Genomic DNA, 26,535 nt, shown 5'->3' with positions numbered 1-26,535 from the left:
TTCAAAGTATGTTTGAAAGTATGTAAATTTGTAATATGAATGGATAAGAAATAAAAGGTAATCGTGGCAATGTCACCTTCTTATTCCAAAAATTAAAAAGCAAAATACATTTCACGTATGAGAGTAAGTAGGTTCTTTATTCAAGTAAACATTTTGATTATAATACAAGATAATGGACAACCCATGTAATAAAGTCTGGTGGACTACGGTTTGGTATAGCTTCCTCGTGTCTAGGATGATTTTCCAGGTGATTCTTCAGGATGACATCAATGCCCAACACAGGCTTTCCAATGGCAATGCATGAGTTCTAGAGAACTGCCTCTATCTTCAGATGCGGAGTGCCATTTTCTCCCACCCATTTTATCCTTCATTACTTATTAAAAAAACCCACTCTAAAATTCAACCTATGTTATAAAATTAACAAAATAAAAAATTAGTGTGTTTTCCCACAAGGATAAAATCAAGTAAGACTCAACTTAATCTTTCTTTTTCCATAATTTTGGAAGGATTTACATAATCTCTTAAGTCAGAGTAACATACATCACAAAATGTTAAATATGTACTGGGTGTACAGAATATGTTGGGAATTGTTAATGTATTCAAAAGCTTAATTTTCCTGGGATACGAATCCTTCACCAAACATTATAAACAGAAGGTTGTGTTTTAATAAGTGGAAATATAGTACCCAATTTCATAGAAAGTAATCGTGAGATTCTTCTCACTAGTAAAGTGCTTAATTAAGAAATATCCTTCCACAACGTGATTTAACCTGTCAAAGGCACAAATGTCTTTGTCTCTCTCTAAGCATTAGTCTGTGAGATTATGGTATTACTCATTTAAATTTTATTTAATCGTTAAGCTCTATTGTTTTTTTTTCTTCCAGTAATAAAAAAAAGCTGCTTGAAGAAAAACATTTTTTATTTTCAAAACTTTGCCATGAACGTACATACAACACTAAATTAAATTAGATCCCTTCATGAGCTGCCTGTAATGTCATGAAGCACATATGAGAAAAAACATATGTAAGCTTTAGGGTAAAAGTTAACAAGGAATCAGAGTATCTTCCAAAAAAGGGGGGCAGGGGAACCGTTAAATTAAAAATCATAGCTTTCATTTTATAAAAAATAGTTTGAATAATCTTCTTATAAATCTTTAACGCTTACAAAAGCAGGAAATACATCTAAAATAGTCTTTTTAACACAGATTCATTAGTACATTGTGGTTATGGTCAGAAAACAACTAAAATGGCATTTCAGTAGTCTGCATTCTCTTCTCAGCAAATTCCACATAGAATTTAACCAATTTGCAATTCAAAATAAGATTTAACTGCCAACAAGGCCAGACTAGTTGTAATTAGTACCTGAATATTAACCTCTGTTCCATTTAATATATTGTACCAAAATTTTAAATACAGCTCAATGATAGTACTGATAACAATACTTGACTGCATGGTTACCACCCATGACTACTGCACTGAAAGTTAAAATATACTTTGGTCAGTAAATTAAAAAGATATAAATCAAATAATAAGGCCAGAAAACTTGTTTAAGAATCAGTTTCCTGACCTTAAGTAAACTTCAAATACATCGACAAGGCAAGGAAAATATAATTAACTATACAGAGAGGTCTCTATTTTTTAATCATTTGGCATTTTATATTAACAATTTCCTTGTTTAAAATAGTATTTTATACTCTCGTGCACTGATTATCATAGCTGTCTGAATTAAATGAAACTAGTTTACCTTCCTAGAATGTCCAGTAGTGAATACATTAGTTGCTTCTTTTGCACTTCCAAGAAGATGGTCCTTTATCCTGTAATTTTTTCAATTTTGGACCAAGAACGAACCACCAAGCAAATCCAATAAAAACACAAATAATGGATTCTACATAATAACCATCCAGCGCTGTAACACATGAGCCACCAAGTTTTTTGCAAAGCTGTAAAAAAAAAAACAAAACTATAATAAATAGTTCACTATTTCAAAACGGAAGTATTCAGCAATTTAGATTTCTCTTTGTAATTTAAGAGATTAATAAAAAAAATTTGGGGGGTAGTATTTTTTCTTTAAGATTTTACTTTGTTTATTCATGAGAGACACACAGAAAGAAAGGCAGAGTCACAGGCAGAGGGAGAAGCAGCCTCCATGCAGGGAGCCCAATGTGGGACTCAATCAAGGACTCCCAGATCGTGCCCTGAGCCAAAGGCAGATGCTCAACTGCTGAGCACCCAGATGTCCCTGGTAGTATTTTTATTTTTAATTTATTATTATTTTTAAGTAATCCAGCATGGGGCTTGGACTCACAACCCAGAGACCAATAGATGATCTAGAGTCATAGGGTCTACCAACTGAGCCAACCAGGCTCCCCTCAAAATGGTTTTGTTTTGTTTTTTTTTTTTTATGATTTTACTTATTTCTTCAAGAGAGAGTGATAGGTAGAGACACAAGTACAGGGAGAAGCAGGCTCCATGCAGGGAGCCCGATGTGGGATTCGTTCCCAGGACTCAAGGATCACAGTCTGAGCTGAAGGCAGGTGCTTAACCGCTGAGCCATCCAGGCGTCCCCTTCAAAATGTTTTGTTAAATCATTTCAACATTTCATTTACTTCAAATGGTGAAATACGCTAATATATCCTAATCTCTAATGCTACTAACAAGATTAAAAACATTTTTCAGGTTTTGCTGTAAACAATACTCATTTTCCATTCTGAAGATATATAGCTTTTCATATTTGGGGAATGTGAAGACCACTCTAGGAGTGGGCTAATGTTAATTTGAAATAATTAACAACAGATTAACCTTCAGTTTTAGCTACAACTGTTATATAAATAGCCAGTGGAAATTTCTCTTTTTCTATCATTATTCAGCTGTTAATTATGCACTTACTAAGCGCCTATTGTATAGGATCCTCAAGGTAAAGGGAAGAAAGACTCCTCCTCCCTTGCTAAGAAGCATCTTCAAGTGAGCTACTCTTACTGATTTGAATGTTACAACCCTCGGTTATGACAGAAAAAAAAATACACAGAGATTTCAACACTAGAAGCTATGCGCAGATACGATTTTTTAAAAAGATATAGTACTTCTAGAGGCAGAATAAGAAAATTAGTATCTTTCATTTTTTTAAAAGATTTTATCTAAAATAAATAAATAAATAGATAGATAGATAAATAGATAAATAGACAAACAAATAAATAAATAAAGATTTTATTTTTTTAAGTAATTTCCGTACCCAGCGGGGCTTACAACCCCAAGGTCAAGAATCCCATACGCCACAGACTGAGCCAGCCAGGTTTTCCTGAAAATTAATATCTTTTTTTTTTTTAATTTTTTTTTTTTTTTTTTTTTTATGATAGGCACACAGTGAGAGAGAGAGAGGCAGAGACACAGGCAGAGGGAGAAGCAGGCTCCATGCACCGGGAGCCCGATGTGGGATTCGATCCCGGGTCTCCAGGATCGCGCCCTGGGCCAAAGGCAGGCGCCAAACCGCTGCGCCACCCAGGGATCCCTGAAAATTAATATCTTAACACTAGCTTGATGTAATCTAAAATCACAACATACTTACCTCAACAGCATCAGGTGTTCGACAATTCTGGTTTGATGCTCCTACACACTCTTTCACTGTGAGGGGATCTACTAGCCAAAGAGCTACTGTAGAAGGCCAGTTTCCTCCCAGATTGGACACAGTATTTAAAAGGGTCATATATGTTCCTCCAATAAGCGGATCACTAACTTTCGCATTGAAAGCCATTATGGAAACATACATGCTGTACAATGTAACCTACAAGGAAAATATAAAACATCTTTAGCATAATTAGACCTTATACAACTGTGGTCTGAATTAAGAACATCAAAATCATAAATCTGAAAATTAATTTCCATGACCCTTCTTAAAACTCAAGTCAACTAAGGTTTATTGAGCACCTACTACAGGCCAAATCACATCATGGCAATAAAAAGATGACTAAGACAGTCTCTCTGTGCCCTTGAAGAATTTTTTTTTAAAGATTTTATTTATCCATTCATGAGAGACACAGAAAGAGAGAGAGAGAGAGAGGCAGAGACACAGGCAGAGGGAGGAGCAGGCTCCATGCAGGGAGCCCGACGTGGGACTCGATCCTGGATCTCCAGGATCACACCCTGGGCTGAAGTGGCACTAAACTGCTGAGCCACCTGGGCGGCCCACCCTTGAAGAATTTATTCTAGGGTGGGAAAATAAGGAATAAGTAATCATGATGAAATGCAGTTAAGTAAAAGTACACATATTGTGCTACTGGGGCCTCAACAAATGAGAGATTAATTCTATAATAAGTAGTAAAGGAAAGCTCAATAGAGAGAATGACAGATAGGGTGGCATCAAAATATGCAATAGCAATTAGCAAACCCCATGTTTGTACTGTCCCTAAATACCTCCTGTGTGTGTGTATATATAAGTATATATGTGAATGAATAATTATATATATTTTTTCCTTTACATATATAGAAGAAAGATAACATTTCAGAATTTATGAGACAAACTGAACAGAGAAATCTCCTTAAGAGGCAAAAAGTACTTAAGAGGCAAGAATTAACCCTCTATTTAGGAACATGGAAACAAATCAAACCATGTTTCCAAAACTATTCCTTTGAATACTGTTCCATGGGGCAATCACAGAAAAAGGTATTCCAGAGTCAAATAAGACTGAGAAACACTGAGTTACAAAAAAATAAACAGGTCCCTTTCACTGTAGGCCTCTGTGAAGCAAACTTCTTAAGGGCCGGATTTTGGCATGAATTATTCAGTTATATTTTAGTGCTTAGAATGGTTTCTGGCATGGAATAGGTGTCCAATGAATATTTGTTAAAGAAATGATTAAGATGCTACATAAAGAGGGGTTGTGTCAGGTATCATTTCTCAAATTTACTTGGCCTTATCAGTATTTCCCAGAAAGCATCTGGCTAAGCATTGACAGCTACATTTTATAGAAAATTTTCTAATGAAATCCAAAGCCAAACAAATGCTTTTTGGACTACTACACTATAGTTTTCCTTTACTTACACAGATAATGAAACATTTACTAAGCTAAAGCACTTCTTTAAACATACAGTTAGTTAGCTGGACAGATTCATTATGGAGTTCTCCTAAATTATATAACTATGCAAAAATTATTGAGATTACATGGTAGCCACATTTTTAAGTTTCAGAAAAACAAGTGAGGACTTTGCAATTAAACTAGGTTCCATAAAACATCCAAAAATGATTTTTTTTAAGTTTTTATTTATTTATTCATGACAGACACAGAGACAGGAACAGACACTGGCAGACGGAGAAGCAGGCTGCCTGTGGGAAGCCCAATGTAGAAATCGATCCCGGGACTCCAGGATCATGCCCTGAGCCAAAAGCAGATCCTCAACCACTGAGTCACCCAGGTGCCCTCAAAGTGACTCTTAAATACACATTTGTAATAACTGCACTCAAGTCCCAAAGTTTACTGCTAGGTGTCTACAAGTTTACTTGAATCACTTGCCCCAGAACACAACCCCATTCTGCAACAGCAGCTTAAGTCATGCTAGGGATTAAACATATCTAATAAAGAAAGAGAAAGCAGATTAACACATAACTTTCAGAATCACAATAAATCATGACTTTCAGTACAGTATCTAAACTGAAAACCTGGGCTCTGTCGCCTAGTAGCCACCACTATTTCTCAATACTTTCAGAAAGAAAAGACATCTGGAATAGTAGAAATATAGAATCCAAGTCTAGGGATGAACTGAGGGTTACTTAGGAAGGGTAGAGTTGCTAGCTTTGGAATTAATTCTGTAATGTAACAAATACTGGATGAATGAACAACAACAAAAAGAAATGAAGAAGAAACTATGAAAAAAAAAAAAGAAGAAACTATGAAAGAGCTCAATAAAGCAAAAGCCACAAAGTTCATTGTCAAATAATTTCTTCAGTGTCAGACTCATGCTTAAGTCTTAAAATGTATTATCATTATTTCAAGGCAACTGTAGAAAAATGTCTTCTTTAGATTCCAAAAACAGTTTACAATCTGAGAAAAACCACAGCAAGCTTACCTGATGTAACGCATAACTCAGCAGCACTATAATGTAGTAATATATAGGGAATCCTCCTTGATGTTCTACTCTGGGAGTCCACCAAACTAGTAGAGCATATTCTAATCCAAACAATAATCTATAGAAAAAGAAAGAAAGATGGAGTTGACTTCCATTTTAGGTTATAAAATAACAACAAAACAGAAATCTGTATGCCTACTATGTGAAAGAAGCCTGTTATTTAAAACCTGTTAGGAGGTTAAAAAGAGGTAAAAGTGCATATAAATGAAACTGAAGTTAAAGATGCGCTTCAAGTCTTTTTCTATATATACTTTACACACGGGTATTAGTGACACTGATGTTTCTCATTTAACCTTTCTTATTTAGTAAGGTTTTATTTCATTTTTACCTGTAGGGCATGGCTTTGTAAAATATGTTTAGTGGCTGGGGACCTGCAGTGTACTTGCTGATAATCAAAGGCAATATTATCTGCAAAGGAACCATTGGAACTGCCAGTAAGGCTAAATGTTCTTTGGGTACTCCCTCTTCTACCAATTTCAGTCCTGTTACTGCATCTGCTGCTGAAAAACCAATCTGTAATATAAAAACAAAAAAATATTTCAATTTGGGATTTACAAAATATTTTCCCCAAGCATATGTAAGTTCTCCAAGAACCTCAATCTTATTATTGATTTATGGCAGTTACAAGTAAATATATTATTCTATCTGGTACAACAATCAAGTTATAGAAGGCATACTCTTCCTATGGTCTACTGACAATATTCAGTGAAAACAACTGAAAATTCAGCACTTTTAGGAACTGCAGATGGCTGTAATTACAACTAAATTTCCATTTCAAAATGTTCAATCTCTTACAATAAACAGTATTCAAATCCAAACTTACTGATTTCTGTGTGTGGGTTTTTTTTTTTTTTTTTTAAGATTTATTTATTCATGAGAGAGAGAGAGAGGGGGGGGGGGGCACTTAGGCAGAGGGAGAAGCAGACTCCCCATAGGGAGCCCTATGCGGGATTCCATCCTGATCCTGAATCCTGGGATCCAGGTATTTACCCATTCCAGGATCCCAGGATCATGCCCTGAGCCAAAGACAAATGCCCAACCGCTGAGCCACCCAGGCATCCCTGATTTCTATGTTTTAAGTTTTAAAATGAGTCTTTAATTGACTCTAAATAAAATCTGTATAAAATGAAGCATCACTGCCACATAAACAAATTTTTAATGATTTCTGACCGACCATAATTACAATTTCCAAAAGCCAACCAACATTCAAAAAGTAATTTTGAGAAAACATTCTATCAGAAGGGTTAAATAAAATGAAGGGGAAGAAAAATTGTAGTTAGATTAATTTTTAAAAACAACAAAAACAAAAAAAGGATGCTAAAAGTAGTGAGTAAAAGTTTGGGGTAAAATAAAGTATTTAGAGAGTCTCAAAGTATCTCTCCATAAATTAGTTTTTAATTACAAAAGAAAAATAGTAACTTTACAATGAGTTAACAAGAGTAATCAAAGTTAACAACAGTTAGCAGGATAAAGGGACATGGTAAGACTCCTGATAGAATATCCTGAAATCATCACTGGATTACTTGGGTGATATTCCTGACACATTTGCATAACATGAATCCAAACATGAAGTAACATCAGATACACATAAATGGAAGGCCATTCTACAGAAAAATTTAAAATATGCAGGTCATGAAGAACAAAGAAAGGCTTTTATCCACTAAATCCTATGTGTGATTCTGGGCTGGATCCCTGACCGGGGAAAAGTAAAGTTATAAAAGCTGTTACAGGGACAACTGGTGAAATTTGGGTATAGATTGTGATTAGATAAAAGTACTCTATCAACTTAATTTCCTTAATTTTTGGTTAAGTTGTAGCTTGAAAGAGAAAACCCTTGTTCTTAGGAAATACATACTCAAGGTATTTATGGATAAAGGGGCAGGATATGTACAAATCACTTCCTATTTCAGAAAAAAATATGTAATAGAGCACTAATCTACAGAATACAAAATGTGAAACTAAATGTTAACAGAAAATTTGGGTAATGACATATAGGAATTTTTCAATTATAGAAGCAAATTTTCAGTAAGAGTGAAGCTATATTAAAGCACAAAGTTTAGGGACACCTGATGGCTCAGTGGTTGAGCATCTGCCTTTGGCTCAGGGCGTGATCCTGGAGTCCTGGGATGGAGTTACACCCACATCTGGCTCCCTGCGGGGAGCCTGCTTGTCCCTCTGCCTATGTCTCGGTCTCTCATGAATAAATAAATAAAATATTTTTTAAAAACACATTTTTTTAAAGGAATGGTAATAGTATGTACTTTAACTTCTTAGAATGGAGCCAAAGGCCAAATTTCACCACAGAAAAATTAAAGGTCAAAGATATTTTACTTAAATCCACAAAAGAATTTCACTACTATTTCACCCATTCTCTTTGTAAAAATTAAATATACAAACTGAATTCAACATTTACTTTATCTTGAAAGTGCTACAGTAGGAGATATTTGTAGTTGAAATATACATATATCTGAGAAAACACCCAGGATATATAAAAATTCCACAAATTTAAAGAAAAAGGCAGCTCTGGATATTCATATAGCCAATAACCATATGAAAAGATGCTCAACTTCTTTAATCATCAGGGAAATGCAAATTATAACAAGATGCCACTACACACCCACCAGAAAGGCTAAATTTGAAAGGACAATATATGTTTTTGCAAGGCTGTGAAGCAATTGGAATTCTTTTACACTGTTGGCAGGAGGGAAAATGGAAACCATCACTTTGGAAAACTTGTTTGGCAGTATATATTAAAGCATTTCTTATGACCTAGCAATTCTATTCCTAGGTATCTACCCATCAGAAATGTGCACCCTTGTTCACCAAAAGTAATGTACATGAATGAATATTCATAGGAGCACTGTTAGCAATAGTTTAAAAGTAGAAGTAACTAAACATTTGTTGATAGAATGAATAAATTATAGCATATTTATACAGTGGAATATTATAAGCAATGAGATGAATAAACTATTGTTATAAATAACAATATAATAAGTTATACAAATATAACGCTAAGTGAAAGAATAAAGAGCCAGACATACAAATATATACTGGATATTCTTTCTATTTATTATAAAACTCAAAAGCAGAGGAAACGAATCTATGACATTAAAAGTTAGGAGAGATGCTACTTTTGGTGAGGTTTCCTTTAAAAGGGAGATAAAAGATTCTAGATTCTGAACTGAAGCACCTCCTTATATACTGCTGTCAAGAGAGAATTATAATCTTCTAAAAATCAGTTTAGCAATCATATTCACCGACCCACTAATTGCCTAAGAATCTACTGAAAGGAAATATCCACTAGTGCATTTTTATCATTAAAAATCATAAGCAAATTAAATACACCACAGAAAAATGAGTGAATTACAGTAAATCTATACAATGTGACAATTATATAGCTATTAAAGTATATATATATATATATATATATATATATATATATATATTTTTTTTTTTTTTTTTTTTTTTTTTTTTTTAAAAGATTTTATTTATTGGGCAGCCTGGATGGCTCAGCGGTTTAGCACCACCTTCAGCTCAGGGTGTGATCCTGGAGTCCCAGGATTGAGTTCCAAGTTGGGCTCCCCGCATGGATCTTTTTTTTTTTTTTTAGATTTTATTTATTTATTCATGAGAGACACAGAGAGAGGCAGAGACACAGGCAGAGGGAGAAGCAGGCTCCGTGCAGGGAGCCCGACGTGGGACTCAATCCTGGTTCTCCAGGATCACACCCTGGGCTGAAGGCAAATGCTTAATGCTGAGCCACCCAGGTGTCAGTCCCTCCTCTAGCATAACCTTTAAAATGTTTGAATCCAAACATTCAACTTGAATTGATTCAATTCAATTCAATCCTGGATTATGAATCAGGATATCTCAATACAGAAAATATAAAGAATAAAATAAAGAGTTACCAAAATTCCATTTATGGTATATTTCCTTCCAAAATTAAAAAGAACAAGTCAACATTTTTAAATAGACTTCTAATACTTATAGATTTCTATATATTTATAAATCATTTTTTTAAAGATTTTATTTATTTCTTCATGAGACACACAGAGAGAGAGAGAGAGAGACAGAGAGAGAGAGGCAGAGACCCAGGCAGAGGGAGAAGCAGGCTCCATGCAGGGACCATGACGTGGGACTCGATCCCGGGACTCCAGGATCATGCCCTGGGCCGAAGGCAGGCGCCAAACCGCTGAGCCACCCAGGGATCTCCCTGTAAATCACTTTCTAAATAAATAATTATAATACTTCTGACATTAAATGTACACTCATTATAACAGTAGGGAGCTGTTTTTCTCAAGGCATTAATTTCCATACTAAGCATTAATATAATTCATTAAATAAAACTTCACATTTATTAGAAGTACTTCAAATTGGCATAGTTGTTTTCAAGATTCCGAGATATTTAGCTTACTTTTTTTTTGTTTTAATTTTATTTATTTATTCATAAGAGGCACAGAGAGAGGCAGAGACACAAGCAGAGGGAGAAGCAGGCTCCATGTAGGGAGCCCAATGTGGGACTCGATCCTGGGACTCCAGGATCATGCCCTGAGCCAAAGGCAGGCGCTCAACTGCTGAGCCACCCAGGCGTCCCTTAGCTTACTTTGAAATCACATTTGATATCATCACACTTTTTAAAACAAATTTTAAAAAATAAAAAATAAAAAAAAATAAAACAAATTTAATGAATATAAAATACCATTTTTCATTGTTAAATTCTAATAGTAGTGGGGGGATCCCTGGGTGGCGCAGCGGTTTGGCGCCTGCCTTTGGCCCAGGGTGCGATTCTGGAGACCCGGGATCAAATCCCACATCGGGCTCCCGGTGCATGGAGCCTGCTTCTCCCTCTGCCTGTGTCTCTGCCTCTCTCTCTCTCTGTAACTATCATAAATAAATAAAAATTAAAAAAAAAATAATAGTAGTGGGAAGGGACTTATGATATGAAAGGCAACAGAAGTATTCCACGATATTGGTAATTATAACAGAGTGGTACATTTGCTTTATAAATCTCTTACCTTTGCAGTTAGAATCAGAAGGCAAAATGTCAGAACTGCTGGCATTTTTATAATTGCAAAAAGCAACTTGTAAGTGTCTGTGATCCCTTGGGTTTCTTCTTTTCCTACTGATACTTCTTTGTTTTCTTTTTTCAGAAGGGCAACTAGAGTTGTTGTTATCAAAAATACAGCTCCCCAGAAAAAAAGGAAATCTGAAATCAAAAACATTAATATCTGTAACTAACTTTTGAAGTGACGTATCTGCATTGATACTAAGTTTTGTATACAACTTTTCTTCCACCAAATCTGTTAAAAAAAAAAACGAAACAAAACATTTAGGTGCCTATCATGTTCAAGGCAACATACCAAACATACTAGATGAACAAGATAGTCCTGGCTCTGTTAAGCATTTATCACATAGACCAAAACAGACAGGGATACTTAACAAGGAAAAACAAAAACAAAAGGAATACAGGCATTTGTGGGCTGTATGAAACAAGTCTGTTGTGTCAAGTTTCTTAAGGAAAGTGCTAGGAGTGACCAATGATTTTTACATCCCGTAAGATTCATCAGTCATACTTCCTTTTTTAATGTTTATTGATTTATTTATTTAGGTAATCTCTGTACCCAGCACAGACTCAAACTCACAACCCTTATATCAAGAGTCACATGTTCTTCTGTATCAGTCATTCTTCTTAAGCACATAAGCCATTTCAGTTGTTGGGTTGGTTTTTTTTTTTTAAGATTTTACTTATTTATTCATGAGAGACAGAGAGAGAGGCAGAGACACAGGCAGAGGGAGAGGGAGAAGCAGGCTCCATGCAGGGAGCCCGACGTGGGACTCCATCCCGGGTCGCCAGGATCATGCCCTGGGCTGCAGGCAGGCACCAAACCACTAAGCCACCCAGGGATCCCCAGAAGCACCATTTATTGGGTGTATATCCTCTGTCATAAGCATGCTAAGCATTTTACATGCGCATATCTCCTTTACTGCTACAATCCAATAGATTAGGTTAATACTAAGCCCCAATTTACAGATAAAGAAATAGGCTTAGGTTATATTGCCTGAGGCTACATTCTAAGTCAGTGGTAAAACTGTGATTTCACTTCTCTACAAAACTAATTTCAAAACCTGTATCTTGGGGATCCCTGGGTGGCTCAGCGGTTTGGCATCTGCCTTCGGCCCAGGGCATGATCCTGGAGTCCCGGGATCGAGTCCCACGTCAGGCTCCCTGCATGGAGCCTGCTTCTCCTCTGTCTGTGTCTCTCCCTCTCTCTCTCTGTGTGTCTCTCGTGAATAAATAAAATATTTAAAAACAAAACAAAACCCTGTATCTCCTTAACCATCCTGACAGAAATGGATCTTAGTTTATCACTACAAAACTTATTAGATAACCCTTAGTTTTTTCATCTAAAATAAGAGGACGGGATCCCTGGGTGGCGCAGCGATTTGGCGCCTGCCTTTGGCCCAGGGCGCGATCCTGGAGACCCGGGATCGAATCCCACATCAGGCTCCCGGTGCATGGAGCCTGCTTCTCCCTCTGCCTGTGTCTCTGCTCTCTCTCTCTCTCTGTGACTATCATAAATAAATAAAAATTACAAAAAATAAAAAATAAAAATAAGAGGACTTGGCTAGAAAATCCCAGAGCTAGTAGCTCTAACATTCTAGAATTGTATTCATTTTTATATGTGTTTACTTTTTATTCTACTGCTCATGTGGCACGACTAACTGTTCCTTGGAGCCTATTCTTTTTTCAAAAACAAGTAGAGCATTCTACAGTCAGGGTTCTTCCTTTGTATTTGCTCTTGCTTTGCTGCTGTGCTAACTCAAGGTGATCACTACAGCTTGAACCTCACTTGTGATGAAGGTATATGGAATTATTTTAGACCAATTTTCTATTTTTTTTAAGATTTCATTTTTAAATAACCTCTACATCCAACATGGGGCTTGAATTTACAACCCTGAGATCAAGAGTCACATGCTCTACCTACTGAGTCAGCCAGATGCCACTCACCGTACTATTTAGATGCTTCTTTTTTTATGTTATCTCATTTGATTTTCACAGCTAACAAGTGAGACAGGCAAAGCAGGCATTATTACTATGTAGGTACACATATGAAAAGCAGCTCAGAATATTTAAATAAAGGTCAAATAATTAAGAGACAGAATTTGAATCTAAATCTTCTAAATTTGGGATCCCTGGGTGGTGCAGCGGTTTGGCGCCTGCCTTTGGCCCAGGGCGCGATCCTGGAGACCCGGGATCGAATCCCACATCGGGTTCCCGGTGCATAGAGCCTGCTTCTCCCTCTGCTTATGTCTCTGCCTCTCTCTCTCTCTCTCTGTGTGACTATCATAAATAAAAAAAAAAAAAAAAAAGAGAAAGAGAGAGAGAGAGAGAGAAAGCATTTTGGAAAAAAAAAAAAAAAAAAAGTAAATAAATCCTGAAAAACAAACTGTGCTACTTTCATGGTCACTAGAAATTCCAATTAATGGTCTCTAATTAAATGTTAAGTGAAAATTAATTAAAGTTTATAATCTTAATTTTAAGTTATATATTACTTCAAGAGTTCTAGTTCACTAAGCAAAATATCTTTAAGTCTGTTTATACATTCTCTCAATTTTAATGAAATCTTCATCTAGAATTTAAACTCCAACACAGGGCAGCCCTGGTGGCTTAGCGGTTTAGCGCCACCTGCAGCCCAGGGCATGATCCTGGAGTCGTGGGATCGAGTCCCACGTCAAGCTCTCTGACTGGAGCCTGCTTCTCCCTCTGCCTGTGTCTCTGCCTCTCTCTCTCTCTCTGCATCTCTATGAATGAATAAATAAATAAATAAATAAATAAATAAATAAATAAATAAATAAATAAATAAAATCTTAAAAAAAAATTAGAAAAAAATAAAAATAAACTCCAACACAAAGAGAAAAACATAAGAACAAGTTAAACAGGTTTCAATACTGTTTGCAGTTAAGATTATTTCTTTGTGCTCTTTGGATAAAATAACAGTACACGTAATAAAAGAAGGCAGGAGTGACAATGCATCACTTCAGAGCCCTAATTCAAAAGCTTTCCCAATAGCTCATATGGAAAGAAGAATGAAACTAACAGCTCAGAAAAAATATTAATAAGCCAGAAAAAATATTAAGTTTTATGAACACAATTACCATAAATAGTAATAAACATTAGACTACTGGCTATTATTTATTAACACTGTTTTGATGCTAGAGACTATCCATAGTCTGATATACTAACCGCTGTTAAGGTTATTGTTACCAAAAACAATCTAAATATTTTACTACTCACATTTCGGTTTATTTTGATTTATGTATTTTATCTGTAAAATCAATATGATGTAGATGTCAAAGCTGATGTGCAAGTTTCATAAATATGAGTTTTGGGCAACGACCTATAGGTCAAACTAAATATTCATTAAGTAGCTACTAGATCTTATCTAGTGCTCCCATGAATGCAAAATTTAAGAGCCAATTCACCAATAACCAAGGATATAATAGCTAGCACTTGAGTGCCTATTATACCAAAGCAAAACACTGGACAGTGCAATAAGTCTCAAGTCACTCTCCAAGACAACTATTATTATTCTTACTTTACACACAATGAAACCATATTACAGTGCATGAAGTGTCAGAGGTGGGTCTAAACTCAGATCTGATTCTAAAGCAATAGTGGGGATCCCTGGGTGGCGCAGCAGTTTAGCGCCTGCCTTTGGCCCAGGGCGCGATCCTGGAGACCCGGGATCGAATCCCATGTCGGGCTGTTGGGCTCCCGGTGCATGGAGCCTGCTTCTCCCTCTGCCTCTCTCTCTCTCTGTATGACTATCATAAATTAAATAAATGAATTAATTAATTAATTAAAGCAATAGTGTTTTCCATTTTACTACCCAGAGGCTCAGATTCACCTACTTACAGCAAGTAGGCTCTCTTTCCTACCAACCAGATATGCCTGAGTAGATACCATTTTAGCTCCAACCATGAAGTCTGGAACATAGATACTTTAGCACACTTGTACTCCCCTTCCTCACTTTCATCTCCCTGTATGGGGAAGGTATGCAAACCCATAGGATATATAAACATGGTACATCTTCCTAAAGAGTCCATTTTACTCAATAGTTTAGAGGGAAGCTTTTTTTTTTTTTAAGATTTTATTTATTCATTCATGAGAGACACAGATAGATAGAGAGGCAGAGACACAGGCAAAGGGAGAAGCAGGCTCCATGCAGGGAGCCTGATGTGGGACTCGATCCGGGGATTCCAGGATCAGGCCCTGGGCCGAAGGCAGGCGCTAAACCGTTGAGCCACCCAGGGATCCCCTCCAAGAGTTTTTAAAGCTTTTTTTTTTTTTAATTTTTATTTATTTATGATAGTCACAGAGAGAGAGAGGCAGAGACACAGGCAGAGGGAGAAGCAGGCTCCATGCACCGGGAGCCCGATGTGGGATTCGATCCCAGGTCTCCAGGATCACGCCCTGGGCCAAAGGCAGGCGCCAAACCGCTGCACCACCCAGGGATCCCCTCCAAGAGTTTTTAAAGATAAAACATCAGACTTCAAAAAGCTTTCACACTTTCAAGCCTTTGAACTAGGTCCCCAGATCCTTTGGACTAGATGTAGGTTCACTCTCTTTGCCACCATCAGAAGAGACAGAAGATTTAAGAACCATTGTCTGATAAACCATCCCTGGCTCAGATCAAGTTCTCTCTCCCTGGAACTCTCACACTATGGAAATTAACTTTAGTCCTACAGAAGTCAGTGACAGGAAAGCAAACTTTCAATTTGTTCTAAATATCAGGACTTCCTTTCACTTTCTTGCTTTTGGCACAGCAATCTATTTCACAAGTTAGAGCATGAAGGGACTTTAGACATCCATCATCCAGTTCAACACTCTTTCACAGTGGAGGAAACCATAACAGAAATAGTGATTGACCCTGGGTCACTAGCTGAGTCTCAGTAGAAACAGACTTTTCTGTGCCACAAATCTCTGAAACATTTGCTCAAAATACCCATGCTGTGAGCCCTCTCAAAAAATGCAGCCCAGGAGACCCAGGATCGAGTCCCATATCAGGCTCCCTGCATGGAGCCTGTTTCCCCCTCTGCCTGTGTCTCTGCCCCCCTCTCTCTCTCTCTCTCTCTTTCTCTCTCTGTGTCTCTCATGAATGAATGAATAAAATCTTTAAAAAAATGCTATTTGACTATACAATATATATAGTCATATCTAATTAGGGGATTAGAATTTTAAAAGATAGTATATAATGCAAAAATCAAGTAAACATAAAGCACATTTTGAAATCTTCCTAATCCCTTAGTTTTCCTAACCCCTTAGGAAGATAAAGCCATGTTTGAGATCACGTACCTTTTCATTAACTCCAACAATGTTAGGTTTTCCTCCAGGGTAGAAGAGATTGTTCAATCAAGCATTGGATTAAGCAGCTATCTTACTGTTAAGCAACATTTTGTCCCAAAATTTGGGCTCATAATCAGTCCAAGATGCAAGGCTGAGGCTGAGAAGCCAACAGATCTAGTGTTTCCATCTCATGCTAACTTTTTTTTTTTTTTAAGATTGTATTTATTTATTCATGAGAGAAAGAGAGAGAGAGGCAGAGACACAGGCAGAGGGAGAAGCAGGCTCCATGCAGGGAGCCCAACATGGGACTAGATCCCGGGTCTCCAGGATCAGGCCCTGGGCTGAAGGGGGCGCTAAACCGCTGAGCCACCTGGGCTGCCCCTCATGCTAACTCTTCATCTCTATCACTGAATGGATGGAAGTGAATCACTCTTTTAATTTTTTAAAATATGTTCTGGCCAACCACAAAATCCTAAAATGGATTTTAATTAAAATATTAAACATATATGATATATCTCTACTCTGATGCTATGATAGGTTCTTGTTTGTATAACCTATACCCTAACACTCCTAAATCAATTTTTGTAAAATAAATTTACACTTTTATAAGAGTAGACAATGAACATTCCAAACTATTACATAAGATGAAGAGTACATCAGAAGAGCTAAAATGAAAAAAAAAATGATAACATCAAATGCTGACAAGGACACAGAGAAACTGGATCATTCATATATTGCTGGTAGGAAGATGAAATGGTATATCCATTCTATTCTGGAAAAAAGTTTGGCAGTTCTTTCAAAACTAAAAACAGACTTACCAGAAACCAGCCTTTGCAATACCTGAGCATTCATCTCAGAGAAATGAAGACTTATTTTCACAGAAGAATAGCCCAAAACTGGAAACTACTCAAATTCCCTTCAATGGATGAGCGGTGAAATAAACCGTGGTATTTCTAACAAATGGAATACTTCTTAGCAATAAAAACCAACAAATCATTGATAGATGCAACAACCTGGATAAATCTCAAATTATGCTAACTGAATAGAGCTAATCTTCAAGGGATACACGCTGCATGATTTCATTCACGTAACATTCCTGAAATAACATAATTATAAAGATAGAAAACAGATTAGTAGCTACCACTGGTTAGGTATGGAGATGAGGAAATTGGTGTAGCTACAAAGAGGCAACAAAACAAGGTATCTTGTGATGAAGGTACAGTTGAGTATCTCCACTGTGGTGATGGTAGTTATACAAGGATGCATGTGATGAAATAACATGGAGCCACTCACATGCACATACACAGAAGCAAACACAAAGGAGTACATGTCTAACTGGTGAATTCTGAAGAGGGGCATGAATTATACCAATGTCAATTTCTTGGTTTTGAGAGTACATTATAGTTAACTAAGAGCTTAACAGTGGAGGAGCCTGGGGAAGGATGCATGGGATACCACTAAACATTTCTTTACCCTAATGTAAATCTATAATTATTTTAAAATAAAAAGTCTAAAACAATGAATGGGAAATTTAACAATGCAAAAGTTTTTTGTGTTTTTTGTTTTTGTTTGTTTTAGAACACAAAAGTTCTAAAACTGTGCTAAGATTAAGAAATGTAGGCCTCAAATGTAAGATAATATAAAGCAACCAAAAAAGATAGAAATCTTTAGCTTTGTTGAAATCACCTATTCTTCAGCTTTAATTGATCACCACTGGACTTCAGCCACTAAGGATTATATTCAAAAGTGAGGGAAAAGAATGAAATTAAAAAAAAAAAAAAAAAAAGTCACAGACACCACCAAACCAAGGAATAGAAATGGTGGAAGAGATCTAATGTCTTGCTTTTTGAAATATGCACTGCAGGGATCCCTGGGTGGCGCAGCGGTTTGGCGCCTGCCTTTGGCCCAGGGCGCGATCCTGGAGACCCGGGATCGAATCCCACATCGGGCTCCCGGTGCATGGAGCCTGCTTCTCCCTCTGCCTGTGTCTCTGCCTCTCTCTCTCTGTGACTATCATAAATAAATAAAAATTTAAAAGAAAAAAAAAAAAAAGAATTTAAAAAAAGAAATATGCACTGCATCCATAAAAAAGTTGCAGCATGCACAATCATGTATAAACTATATACTTGTGACCTCTTATACTAATATAGTATATACAATGTAAAATATAAACCCCAAATTTAAAAATATGAAGAAATTTTTTAAAAGAATGAAATTAAAGAACTATCTAGATAGAGGCACCTGGCTGGCTCAGTTGGTAGAGCATGTGACTCTTCATCTCAGAGTTGTGAATTTGAGTTCTACACCTATATTAGGTGCAGAAATTATTTAAAAATAGAATCTTTAAGAACATATATATAAAAAACATGTATAAAATGCCAGATTTATTCAAGATTGTGTCTTAAAAAAAAACAGGTGAAATCAAGGGTTTTATATTCTTTCTCTCTAATTTCCTAGGAACAGAACTTCCCCTTTAATAAGGTAAATCGGATCCCTGGGTGGCGCAGCGGTTTAGCGCCTGCCTTTGGCCCAGGGCGTGATCCTGGAGACCCTGGATCGAATCCCATATCAGGCTCCCGGTGCATGGAGCCTGCTTCTCCCTCTGCCTGTGTCTCTGCCTCTCTCTCTCTCTCTGTGACTATCATACATAAATAAATAAATATTTAAAAAAAAAAATAATAAGGTAAATCTACTTGGCTTTCTCAAAATATAGTTTTCAGAAACACTATAAATGAAAGTAGGAGATTGCCTGTAATCAGTGAGGTTCTATGATTCTTTCATTGATAAAATTATAATAAAGGCTAATTCAATTGACCTCCACATAAATTTCAATAAAAACAGAAGTGAAATTCAGAATAAAATATATGTCAAATAAAAATCAAATAGTTTTTTAGTTTAGAGTGTCCTTTGTAAATTGACTTTTCCATACAAAAGCAACCTCACAGTTCTTTACTGGGCAAAGAAAGCACATGGTACCATTTCTCCTTTGCTTTGTTTTAAAAAGAAAAAAGGCTTTAAGACCTTCTTTTTTGGAGTGCGGGCTCCTGTTTTTAACATCCTGAATCTACTAAACCCAGTATTCCTCTACTCTTATCTCACTTTACTACTAGGGTCCCAGCATTTGAAAAAAAAGTTCAAATTTGGGGATCCCTGGGTGGCTCAGTGGTTTGGCGTCTGCCTTCGGCCCAGGGCATGATCCTGGAGACCCGGGACCAAGTCCCACATCAGGCTCCCTGCATGGCGCCTGCCTCTCCTCCTCTCTCTCTGTGTCTCTCATGAACAAATAAATAAAATCTTTTTTTAAAAAAAGTTCAAATTTGCTCCATTTGTGTATATGGAGATGTAAGATCCACCAGATTTATTAACCTGTTCCACCCAAGGCAAAAAAGGTAGCTAAATTCAAGGATTTTATCACATACTTTGTATGATATTTACCCAGAGATTATTAGGTAATGGGTTAGGTTTTATCTTTATAATGACTTCTTAGATTACTATACAGCAGAACTAACTTTTTTTGGTTTACAGTTCTATGAACTTGAACACGTGTATAAATTTCAAACTACCAGCACCATAATCAAGATACAGAACAGTTTCATCACTCCCCAAAACTCCCTCATGTTATCATCCACTTACACTCACCAGCTCCTCATTCAATCTCTAGCAACTGCCCGTCTGTTCTCTAGCTCTAAGTTTTACTTTTCGAGAATACAGGAGAATGTTTTAAGTCTAGATGTACGTGCTAAAGAATGTATTACAGCCTATTTAAAAACAACTGGTCTATCTAGAAATGGGCCAATTAGTCCGATCCACATTCAAAATAGCACTTCTGGTCACACAAAATATATTAGTAAGTCCTGCTTCAGAAAGCTTGACAAAGAAATCTGTCACTAAGTAAGAATTAATTGGTCCTGCTCTCTTCCTAGTTCTAAGAATGGGTATCTTACAAATATTGTTTTAACTATAATCATTGCCAGTTAGATTAGCTTTTCTTTCAGCATCAGTTTTTTCAAAATACTTCCTTTTTTTCTGATTGACTCTTATATGTGCATGCCTGTCTATACGACAAACTAATTCATATGCTCTAATATATTTAGCTCTCTTCACCAGCATCAGACTAACCTGCCCCAACCCAAACACCTTGCTCCCTATCCCAATCACCTCTCTATTCATTATTGTTAACACTGCCTTCTAGAGTAAGCCTCAATGACCAGTTCACAGATCAGATCTGGACTAAAGACATATTTCATATGAGTCTAATAAAGGTTTCAAAAATTACAAAATAAAACAAAAAAGGAAGCTCCAGCTTCTCTTGAATATTGGTGAGATTCAGCAATCCTAGGATCCTACTACCACAAGACAATTTATTGAAATTGAAGGCTCCCTATCCTTATTTTCAATTTTTAAAAAAGATCTTATCTATTTATTTGACAGAGAAGAGAGAGAGAGAACAGAGAACAAGCAGGGGAGCAGCAGGAGAGGGAGAAGCAGGCCCTCAGCTGAGCAGGGAGCCCAATGTGGGGCTCAATCCCAGGACCCAAGCGAAGGCAGATGCCTAACCAACAATCCACTAACCAAACACAAATGCCTAACTGACTAAGTCACCTGGGTGCCTCTGAAACTCCTCACCTTTGGATGGGCATGAGTTTTTCAGATCATCAATGTCCCCCACCAAGCCCTATAGTCCTGTACCAACTCACTGAATTCATTTACACTGTCCATCCACCCAATCCATCATTTTGGTTTGCAAAGTCCCATTATAAATTCCTTGAGAGAGAATTCTCTGGTCTTATTTATTTTTTTTTTTTCCCTCTGGTCTTATTAAACAAATTTTGACACCTATCACATGGCTAGCACCAAACAGGCACTGAGTGAATAATGTCCCCGGTCACTTCAAAAACAAAACAAAAAAATTTTAGTCTGTTATTTCTAGGCCATCAGGCATTCCAGAAGTGGGCTGATGTTTTTAGACATCAGCAGTTAGAGTGCTGGCAGAAAAGTCCAATCAGTACAAATTACATTTAAGTTTTAAGGTTTTCCCTTAAGTTTTTCCTAATTTCTTATCAACTACAAGAAACTAATAGGTTTTTTTGTAAAATAAAGTATGTATACTCTTTGCTTTATGCCATTTTTGGCTTACAACTTTTCTAAGAATACTCTACATTCAGAGTGTGGGGAATCCTGTCTCTTTACCTCCAACAAGGCACTTGACCTCAGTTTCTTCATCTATAAGAATAAATTGAGGTGGTCGAGGCGCCTGGATGGCTCAGTTGGTTGGGCGTCAGACTGTTGATTTTGGCTCAGGTCATGATCTTGGGGTCATAGGATCAAGCTCTGCCAAGGGCTTCATGCTCAACAGGGAGTCAGCTTGACATTCTGTCTCCTCTGGCCCTCTCCCTCAGCTTGCAGCACACGCACTCACTCTCTAAATAAATAAATAAATAAATAAATAAATAAATAAATAAATAAAATCTTTTTAAAAAAGGAAATTATGTATTGAGATGGTTACTAGACTTATTGTGGTGACTGCTCCGTATCGAATATAAAAATTGAATTATGTTATACACCTGAAACTATGACTATTATATACCAATTTTACCCCAATTAAAAAAATCAGCTCCCAAAAATATAAATCAGAATCTAAATTATTAAAAAAGGGGGGGGCAGCCCAGGTGGCTCAGCAATTTGGCAAGGCCTTCAGCCTGGGGCCTGATCCTGGAGACCTGGATCAAGTCCCACGTCGGGCTCCCTGCATGGAGCCCACTTTCTCCCTCTGTCTGTGGCTCTGCCTCTCTCTCTGTGTTTCTCATGAATAAATAATAAAATATTTTAAAAAATTAAAAAATAAAAAAATTTTTAAAAAAAGAAGGAATTGAAATACACGATCTTTCTAAGTTATAAAAGATTATTCTAATCTCTGTGCTCTTCTGGGTTACTTTCATCATCTCTTGCAGCCCAAAGGGTTTTTTGTTCCTAAAAATCCTTAAAAATCAACGGGGGCAGGACAAAAAAAAAAAAAAAAAAAAAAAAAAACACACCTCCTTTCTGAATTCAGGACTGCCTTGGATCCCTGAAGTACCAAAAAAGCCAATCTCAGCATAATCAAGGTTTTGCTTCTAAGGGGATTTTTCTCGTCTTATTCTTCATGTTCTAAATTTGTTATTTAGATTCCTGCTTTCTAAATGGCAAAAACTTTTTTCTGAATATATTCCATTTCTATTTATCTGTAACTCAAAACAAAGTGTTAATCAGAGAATATACTTTGCAATTCTAAAAAATAATTATGCCTTTTGACTTTCTAAACATTTGCCTCAATGTTCTGGCTCTTCTTTTATTACATAAGCAATTTTCTTCATGATTCTTTCTGTGCTCTTAACATTTCTAAAAACCGCTGTTTTTCTTATTTTTTGTTATACTGCTACTAAATTCCAGAAAGATCAAAGTTATGATATGTACAATTATTATTTTTTTTAATTTTATTTATTTATGATAGTCACAGAGAGAGAGAGAGAGAGGCAGAGACACAGGCAGAGGGAGAAGCAGGCTCCATGCACCGGGAGCCTGACGTGGGATTCGATCCCGGGTCTCCAGGATCGCGCCCTGGGCCAAAGGCAGGCGCCAAACCGCTGCGCCACCCAGGGATCCCGATATGTACAATTATTAAAAGAAGAGAATGAAAACTCTTCGAATCTTAGTGAAATGTTTGAACTAAAAACAGCAGTCTACTATAGACAGAAAGTTAAATTAAAAAGTAAGCTATTTTTACAGTTTCCTGGAGGAGAGTTCAAATTCCACGGAACAAACAGCCTTACAAAATAACAAATCCAAAAAATAAAATAAAATCGTATCTGTGTAAATAAAAGTCCAATGGTGACACATTTTTGATATTCCCATGGGGGAACGTTGTGGCGAAGAAAGGATGTAATTAACATGGCTCCTGAATGCATAATGGCTCCATGGAATGAGGTTTTTTTTATCAATTACTCTTATACTTAAGAGAGAGCTCTAATTCACCTAGTTAGTAATTCGGTTTCCACAACCTCTTAAATCTTGGTATCTCTTCTGAGGCTTTCTCATGTGAAGTGATATATCATTTCACTAGTCCTTCCTGGTGACATGAACAGGCCCAGGACAAAAATGAAAAGATACATAAAAAGCAATAAGGTGCTAATACGATGCATTCACCCAGTATTTATTTCTAGGCAGAGGATTATCCACAGAGCAGGAGCGGGACCCCAGGACACTTCGAGACCAATCTGTTTTAAATGCAAGCAGCATCTCTCAACCATTTTCGGCCTCCAGCCAAACTAAGAAAAAGTGTACTTTTCGTTTCATCAGTAGTAGTGACTCACTAACAGTCTGAGGAGGTAGAAAGGGGATCCCTTACAGGACGCAGGGTATGGAGGAGGTGTGTAAGATCTCAAGAGATAATCCCTCCATCCCCTGCACTCCCCAAATATTATTATATGACCCTTACACTTCCCTCGCCACACAGCTACCTCCAACACGTACCCTGTCTGGAATCCCCAAGCTAGTACCGGGAACATAAGAGAAACTTGAAGTGCGTACATTTCAAGAGAATCAATTACAGTCATTATCATTATCAGAATGAAGAATTCTTACCATATTCCTGATGTTGGTTATTCCTGATACTGCTAATTTTACTTGTTTCCTAACTGTTAGGAAAACTTAGGGAAACAAACAAACAAACAAAACAAAACAAAAACTCAGAAAACCTTCCAAGGTCATGTATTTTACTCATTCAAAAAAAGGGATAATTTTGTAGAACTTACACAAAATTGCTTACTGGATAAACTTCAAATTCTTTCTCATAGCAATTCAAGAAAATCTTACTAATCTATCAGGTCACAACTGCCCTGTCGGCACCATGTCCTGAACCTGGGCCCCACAATTACTGCTTCAGGCACTCTGAACACCAAGGGCACTGTCCTGTACCTTCTTTTTTGAGATTTTAATAATTCATGAGAGGCAGAGAGAGAGGCAGAGACACAGGCAGAAGGAGAAGCAGGCTCCAGGCAGGGAGCCCGACGTGGGACTGAATCCTGGGGCCCCGGGGTCACGCCCTGGGCCAAAGGCAGGTGCTCAACCGCTGAGCCACCCAGGTGTCCCTGTCCTGTACCTTCTTGTACTTTGCTGCTTCAGCGCACTTTCACCTGATGTTCTGCATCCTGGAATCCCGCTTGTCCACTCCAGCAAATTTTGTAATTCTGCAAAGTCAAATGTCATCTGCAGGGTGAAGCCTGACTCTCACAAGCTAGCAACCCTGAGCTCCCCATAAATGTTTACTCCCTGTCCCCCATCCCCCACACTCTTTGTGGGTTGGACTCTCTGCTTTATTCATCGGAGGCCCTTAGAACTCTTGTCCCTCGGCCAACTCATTAAGGCTGAATGAATTAACGCTATTCTATTCCCCAGAAGGGCGACAGCAGGACTCTGGGTACACCAGCGGGGGAAGGGGGGGGGACCGGGGGGGGGAGGGGACGGGGGGTCGGGGGGACGGGGAGGAATGAACTAAGAAATCTCAATCCAAGACAAGGAAAATGTGAACCACGGGAGTCGGGCTGGATTCACGCCTTCACCCTAGCATCCATGTATCACCATGTACTGAGCCAGGGTCAACAGCTCCCTAAGACGGAGAATTTTGCTGTGCCATCACACAACAGCCTTATTGGATGAGCTGCCTCTCCCCGCTGGTTGCGGGGTGCTCATCCTTTACGACGACGCCTCTCATGTAGTCATTCCGGCTGAAGCAGCTCATTTTAGCAGAAAACTCAACCCCTGGCTCAGCGGTTTAGCACCTGCATTCAGCTCAGGGCGTGACCCCGGGAGCCCCAGGATCCAGTCCCACGTTGGGCTCCCTGCAGGGAGCCTGCTTCTCCCTCTGCCGGTGTCTCTGCCTCTCTGTGTTCTCATGAATAAATAAACAAAATCTTTAAAAAAAAAAAAAAAAAAAAAAGAAGACGACGACTCAACCTCAGGGCTATCTCCCACAAAAATAATCTCCAGCAGATTGAATCAGGACACGGCCTGCAACCTCACACACACACACAGTCACAGGATTCATACACACTAAGGTGAGCCGACCCGCGGGGCTGTATGGCCGGAATACACTACCCGAGAGAGTAACGATTCCCCTGGGCTGAGGCTCGAACCGCAGGTACTTGTTACAGAAGTCGGCGGATTCCAGGGCCAGGAACAACACGTTGCCCAGGAAGTAGCCCGCTGTCTGGCCCACCGAGTTGCACGTGGAGGCGTAACCCACGTTTTCGCGCGACAGCATGGTCAGCGCCCAGCCGTCCACCGCGATGTCCTGCGTGGCCGCCAGGAACTCGAACAGGAAGAAGGTCACGGTGAGGGCGGTCACGTCGGGGCCCCGGCCGCCCGCGCCCCCCAGCAGGCGCTCCACCTGGCCGGACAGGTAGATCATGAACAGCCCCAGCGTGTACTGCGTGGGCACGAGCCACGACTTGCGACGACCGAAGCTCCTCAGGTACACGGCGTCCACCAGCGGGGCCCAGAGCAGCTTGAGGCTGAAGGGCCAGAAGACCAGACTGAAGAAAGCCTGGTCGGTGTAGCTCACGTTTTTGCTCTGCAGGATGAGCGGGATGCTCCCCGCCAGGCCGAGCGGGATGCCCTGCAGCACGTACAGGAAGAGCAGCAGCAGGATGCTGCTCAGCTCGGCGCGGCAGCCGCGCGGCGGCCTGGGGAGCTCGCCCGGGCCGGCGTCCCGCACGAGCAGGGCTTCCTTGTCGCCCTCGCCGCCCGCCGCCTCCTGGGGACGGTCCTCCCAGCCGCCCGGAGGCAGGGGGCCGCTCTTCATGTCCGGAGAGTGGTTGAAAGCCCCCGGCCGCCGCTGCCGACTGTTGTCCTTGTGGGAGACGGTGGGCGACATGTCCGGGACGACGCGGAGGGCTGCCGGGGCTCAGCGACGAGGGCAGGCCGTGGCGCTGCGGGGGAAGCGGGCCCTCGGCGGCGGCGGCACCCAGCGAACGGCCAGCCTCCCGACCCGCCTCCAGCTCCCGCCGCCGCCGCCGCCGCCGCCGCCACCGCCACC

General features: G+C 38.7%; 1 protein-coding gene across 3 annotated transcripts; it reads right to left on the bottom strand.

Moving 5' to 3' along the window:
- Positions 1-116: 116 nt before the first annotated feature.
- On the bottom strand, positions 117-26,535 carry SLC33A1 (solute carrier family 33 member 1). Of its 3 annotated transcripts, XM_072792187.1 has the most exons (7): positions 25,596-26,512; positions 11,131-11,321; positions 6,444-6,628; positions 6,056-6,173; positions 3,561-3,776; positions 1,743-1,938; positions 117-404 (listed from the first exon to the last, which is right to left on the bottom strand). In XM_072792187.1, exons 1-6 carry the CDS (start codon positions 26,371-26,373, stop codon positions 1,771-1,773), a joined length of 1,656 nt encoding a protein of 551 aa, XP_072648288.1. In that variant the 5' UTR covers positions 26,374-26,512; the 3' UTR covers positions 117-404; positions 1,743-1,770. The 3 variants fall into 3 exon arrangements, with proteins under 3 accessions (XP_072648288.1, XP_072648287.1, XP_072648289.1); XM_072792186.1 differs by having other exon boundaries at positions 117-1,938; positions 25,596-26,511; XM_072792188.1 differs by lacking the exons at positions 6,056-6,173; positions 11,131-11,321 and having other exon boundaries at positions 117-1,938; positions 25,596-26,535.

This window comes from Canis lupus, chromosome 22, assembly GCF_048164855.1.
Source record: "Canis lupus baileyi chromosome 22, mCanLup2.hap1, whole genome shotgun sequence".
NCBI lineage: Eukaryota > Metazoa > Chordata > Mammalia > Carnivora > Canidae > Canis > Canis lupus.
This window is presented reverse-complemented; position numbering and strand designations above follow the sequence as displayed.